Source organism: Arctopsyche grandis, chromosome 1 (genome assembly GCF_051622035.1).
Source record: "Arctopsyche grandis isolate Sample6627 chromosome 1, ASM5162203v2, whole genome shotgun sequence".
In the NCBI taxonomy this organism is placed as follows: domain Eukaryota; kingdom Metazoa; phylum Arthropoda; class Insecta; order Trichoptera; family Hydropsychidae; genus Arctopsyche; species Arctopsyche grandis.
Window position 1 is genome coordinate 5979604 of NC_135355.1, and position 6007 is coordinate 5985610.

General features: G+C 33.4%; 1 protein-coding gene across 1 annotated transcript; it reads left to right on the forward strand.

The window, feature by feature from the left end:
- Window positions 1-413: 413 nt before the first annotated feature.
- tap (Basic helix-loop-helix neural transcription factor tap) lies at window positions 414-1823 on the forward strand. Its single transcript, XM_077437796.1, has one exon. The coding sequence runs from the start codon at window positions 414-416 to the stop codon at window positions 1821-1823; it is 1410 nt and encodes a 469-aa protein (XP_077293922.1).
- The last annotated feature ends 4184 nt before the right edge of the window (window positions 1824-6007 follow it).

Sequence of the window (6007 nt, forward strand, 5' to 3'; positions counted from 1 at the left end):
GTGCATCTTTAAAATATGTTTATCGCGTATTAATTTTTTGATTTAACTCTATAAAGTATTTGTATTTAATCTGCTTTAGGTTCAACTCTAATATGTTTTAAGTCACCTACATACGTATACTATTTTTTTTTTCTTTTTAAATAAAAAAAAATACAAATAAGGGAAATAAAGGGGAGTGAGTTCTGATTTTAAATACGATTTTGATTTGGTGTGACGTGCTCGTGCTCGGTCATGGTACGGTGACTACGCACAAGTACCAGACACCTGTTCAAAAGTTAATTACTTACTACTAAAACACACCCCCTCGGTTTATATGTTTGTTCAACGGGAAAAATAGCGTGACGATTACTATACTGGACACCTGGAACATTTCGTCTTTGATTTACAACTATTACGTTTCGTTTCAGGTAACCATGTCGTGCTACAGCAGCCTCGAAGACTACTCATTGGACATCAACGACAGCATCTGCTCTTCAGACTCGGGACTGGAGAGGAGCTATCAAGATCTAACTTATTCAAAATCGCCCAAAGTGAATAAATCTCTCGACTGTTCCGACTATGGAATATCTTTAAATCAAACCCCAATCAAAAACAGAATTCTCAACGAGGAATATGCAGCGTTGGCGTCTCCAGCACCTTCGGACATACCGATGAGCTCGTTCATCTCGGAGCTGAACGACGCCAATGGAAAGACTTCCACGCCGAAGAAGAATGCCAAAGTTAAAGACAAAGATCCGAACAGGCCTAAAAGAAAATATGCGCACGGTAAAAATAGAGTTACGAGATCCAGAAGTCCCACCCAGGTTTTGAGGATAAAGCGCACGAGGAGAATGAAAGCCAACGACAGGGAACGGAATAGGATGCACATGTTGAACGAAGCTCTGGATAAGTTGAGAAGAGTCCTGCCGACATTTCCCGAAGATAATAAATTAACCAAAATAGAAACTCTGCGTTTCGCACACAACTACATATTTGCGTTGAGTCAAACCTTGGACTCGTTGGAAAACATTGACTCGGATCTACTTCCCGGACAAGGGCTTTCTCTCAACTATGAAAAACTTCAAAACTATTCACTTTCTGGAGAGAAGATCACCAAGGACACTTTTAGAGAAATGTTTTTATTGCCTGTAGGGAAATGCGGAGCTTTCGACCAATACTCGAATACAGACTATGCAGGCTGTGAATATCAAAGAAGTCCATTTCCGAACGGTGCCAATTTCTGCCAAACGTCTGAAGGAGTCCTCGTCAACGTGGGCAACGTCACAGTGTCCATAAACAACAGTGGTGGAAATAGCATATCTTCAACTACAGGAAGTGGATATACAGCAAATCCGAGAATATTATGCGACGAAATAGAATTGCAAAAGTTCAGATGTCAGGATCCATTCGAGAGGCCGAAGGAGTTCAAGAATCAAATTATCAACGATGATCCTTTCGCAATGCCAGACGTCTATAATGCCGAAGCCAAACACCAGTACAAAGACCTCCACAATCCGAACTTCTCTAGGCAAAACTATGAAATATTCAAAGGTGCTTTCGAGACTGCCAGAAATGCTGGTAAATCTACATACAGTGCCAACCACACTTACGATCCTTCCCAGACGAGCGTTTTTGACTCTCCGAGTGGTGGATATCCTTCACAATACAATTACAACTCTCCATATCCTAATTATGACACCACGTATGTGGGAAACGTGAGCAATACTACGTCGTACTTCAACAGCGAAAAGTCCAGAAACACTTTCAATCAAGATTATAAGCAGAGCGGATTCAGAGATCATCAATTTAAAAGCATGGCAATTTGTCCCAACTTCAGCAACTGAAACATATTTTATAATATAAAGACGCTTTTCTTCGGCTTACATGGTATCGCTTTTATGTATACATTTAAAATTCTCATATGTAATATGCATATTAAATGTTGAAAATCGCATTCTTAGTTTAAATATTAAAAAAAAATCAAACAACTTTCATAATACGTGTACATATGAGCCGCTATTTTTCGAAAGTGGCATAAGTCCACTTTTTTTCATTTTGAGAAATATTTCGAAAAACACTAGATGTAATATTTTGCGTTTAACAATATTTAAAAATACTTTTATTCTGCTTTTCCGAGATTCTGGACATATCGACTTAAAATAAGTGATAATAATTTGTGAATTCATTCAAAGAGAATAGTGTTTTGGGAACTGAAAATTGGACTTTACTATCAAATATAACAGCTCGTATATAGATTTTTTTTACACCTTTAAATATTCAGATACTTTGTATTTTTTTTTTTTAATTTTAAGACTTACATTTCAAACATAAGTTTTTATTTGTTTTTTTTTAATAATATTTTTTTACAGATCATAGCATATTTATTTTCTTGTAAAATTTTATTTTTAATTAAATTTTCTTCCTAATAATAAATAGTATGAATTAACCGCTTAGCTGCCCAAAGCGCCTTAAGGCGCAAACAGCCGTATCTATTATACGCTCAGTGCGTCGGCTGGATGTCTAAGCGGTTAACTAAATCAAAATAAATTTTCTATAAATATTGCTCAATACATATTATTAAATGTGATTATTTGAAGATCAATAGAATATTTTAAATGTATTTACAATTAAAAAATAAAAAATATATGCTTATATTTACAATGATCTCAAAAGCAATCTAGTCATTATATTATAAATTGTAAATACTTGTATTTTTATAACTAAATTTAAACATTGTCAATTATATAGGGTGCCTGAAATATATTTTATATTTGTGATGTAAATTGTACTTAGTGTATTTTTATCAGAGACAATAAAAATATTTTTAAAAATTACATACATATACTTACAGTATTTTAATCGCTCAATTTATTTTTTGAAATGTTAAATAAAAAAAAACCAGTACGAATGACAGACGAGCCTTGGGGGTGAAATGGCTTTGACCAAAATAAATCATGGGTTCTGAATAGTCAGACGTCAAAATGCTAAACGGGGGCATTGGGCCAGCTTCTTTCTCCTCTGCTTCTGTCTCCCCTCCTACCCTCTGGTGCTGTAACGTAATGAGCCGACCATTGTTTAGAAGCAATAACCGGGATTTGAACCCCATGATATTTATGGTTCCGCGTCACAGAGCACCGTTGCAGCTGCTCACTCTCTCTGCACCCGAGCGACAAAACGCCATTGCATTGTACTCTGGAATGGGGCAGGTGTATACAGAGTAAACTGTGATTTATCAGCAATTCAAACTTGCTACTACGACTACAATGCCATTTACATGCAAAGATAATGACTATTATAGCCAAATTAAAAATATAAACAAAGCTTGATGATACATTTGATATCGAACTACGATTCATCTTCAGAAACCACCAACTTCAACGTTGCATTTTTTTTCTGTATTATGGGGCCTATAAAATTAGCTATTTATCGCCTTATGTCAGTATAGATCGTTGTCTACGATATACTCATCGATTTAATATTAAAATTCATTTCATAAGTTTTTTTCTAATAATTTTAAGAACACGTTGAAAAATAAATAAAATCATATTTACAATACGCTGTAATAAAGCTAAAATATCTGGTCCCTTCTTTATTTAATTTTGAAATTAGTTTAACAAAAACATAAAAATTGATTATAAAAATTAGCACATTTGTATCAATAATCTTTAGTATGTAATTTAACATAAAATAATGGTAGACTTAAAAGTTCAGTAGAATAGCAGAAATTGTAATAATTTTAATTGCAACAAGCAAAATAAATGCAAAGAATGAAGTATTTGATTTTAATTTCGAAATGCTTTTTATTGTTTTTAAATTACATATGTTAAACGAAACATCTTAGATCTACATATTATAATAATTACTGATCTGGAGATCATTATATATTTTAAGAAAAAAATTATTAGTGTTTATCAGGCCTCTGGAATCGGATCAAAATTTACCGATTCCGATTTTGGCTTTATTTAATGGTTCGACTCCGATTACAAACTCTGACTGCAACCTGAGCGATTTTAATAAGATTAACTTTTGTTGCCAACGTATAAAATTATTAGTTATAAAAATAATATAAAAAATTGAAGGAATTAAAAAAATCAATAAAAATTTACATGTAACCCAATTTATTGAATTTTTGGTAAATAAATAGATATAAATAAAAATTAAGTACATTCATAGTATATGTGTGTGAATTTCATACAGAAACAAATCAATTTACAAAAATTTTATACAATTTTAAAAAGTATGAGACGGAGGAAACATCGATTTTGGCCAGAGCACGTCAAAATGATGTGCAATTCAATTGATTTTATTTATAGTGTAATTTAAATTCATGATTTTTATAAAGAAATTATTAAATTTCAATTTTTTAGTCCATTTGCTTCAATAAAATTAGAGACTCATACCGTAATACTGTTAATTATTAAAATAATAAAAAGGAGTCCAAGTCGGTTGATATTTTTACGTATATATGTATGTACATATATAATAATATCTTATTTTAATGTTATTGTTTCAGCATAAAAGTTCAAAAACATATTTACAATTTTTATCAATGTTTATAATCCATTTTATACATAATATCGATCTAATGCAGATAAAATATAAAATATGATATAAATATGATAAGTCATGTTTTTGACTGTTCGCTTGCATATTCTTGTTGATCGATGAATCAATGCGAGAGAAAGATACAGCTATATTTTCTTAAGCTATTGTTTTCGTCGCTTTTGGTGCGTGGCTAGTGCGTCATGCAGTCGCCTGTTGGCCTTCCCTATGTACGTTTGCATGTCGATGTTTGTCGTTATATTTTAATACAAAAATTGTCAAAAACATGCTATAGGACTAAAACTTTTTTTTATATTGTATAAAATGATTAATAACATCTATTGAACATATTTGTATCGAGAAAAGGTGTATTTTGATTAAAAAATATTAGGGTCTTACTCGACCCCAGTTCGGGATACTCGTTCGATCTCGACGCTCCGTCCTTCAAAGGTTAGAGCAACTAACATGGAGACTTGTTTTAGGTTCTTCAAAGACGAATTCATAAAACTAAAGTAATACATTGGAATTTGGCTTCAAATTAGTATGAATTGAGATCAGTTATGTTTAATATGAATCATCACCCAATAACAAAGCGGAATTTAATCCAAATAAACATCGCATTCGATTTCGACGATATATTTTTTTGTTCACTTTATCAGATGCCAGTTCTGTATCAGGTGTCGGATTATCCCGAAATAAATTCGCAACCCAGCGTAATATTACCCCAATCGACAATGGGGTCCCAAAACGGTAGCCTCATTGTTAAACATACATACATACATATAGGTATGTGTTGAGATTTCAGGGATAGCATAGCCTGGGGCCTAACAGCCGTCATAATCCATCGGGTTCGCTCCATTCATCGGATTCGATCCGCTTGTTAGTCCGTTTGTACCCAGGACTCCCCTGCTTCATCTCGACCGGCTCTAATGTACATTGCAAATATTCACCGCAAACATCGCTTTTATTATTTATTTGTTTGCCCGCTCCATTTTTGACGGTGCACCCCCCGGTGGGAGTGATGGCTAATTTTCTGGCACTGGAAGATATACATAGCTCATAACAAAATCCATGTACATTTGGATTTTTTTAAATTCTGTCAATTTTTACAAGGTTTTTTTATTATATATTACAAGGTTTTTATTAGTTTCACTTCATCAATTGGTGTGACACTGACTACACTCTTCCGATCGCTTTGAAACTTTGCCATTTTGCGAGGTTTGGCCGCCGATAGAGATTCTAATTGAATTAAACTCACCATAAGTCGATGGTGAAATATAATCCTAATAAACACCGTCTCCAAAAACTTTGGAGACGGTGACAGCTAACCCATTGGCAATAGCCAGTAGCCTTGTTTGTTTGACTTTCCAGCCCCCACTCGTTTTGTCAGATTTTAATTGTTAAAACGCCCATAACTTTACCATTTTCACGCTACATCTTATAAAATTTGCATTATAAACTCTCATTATCTCTGACATATTTTTAC

Excerpts from the sequence above, each read along its gene's own strand:
- tap (XM_077437796.1), top strand. The coding sequence starts at position 414 with ATGTCGTGCTACAGCAGCCTCGAAGACTACTCATTGGACATCAACGAC.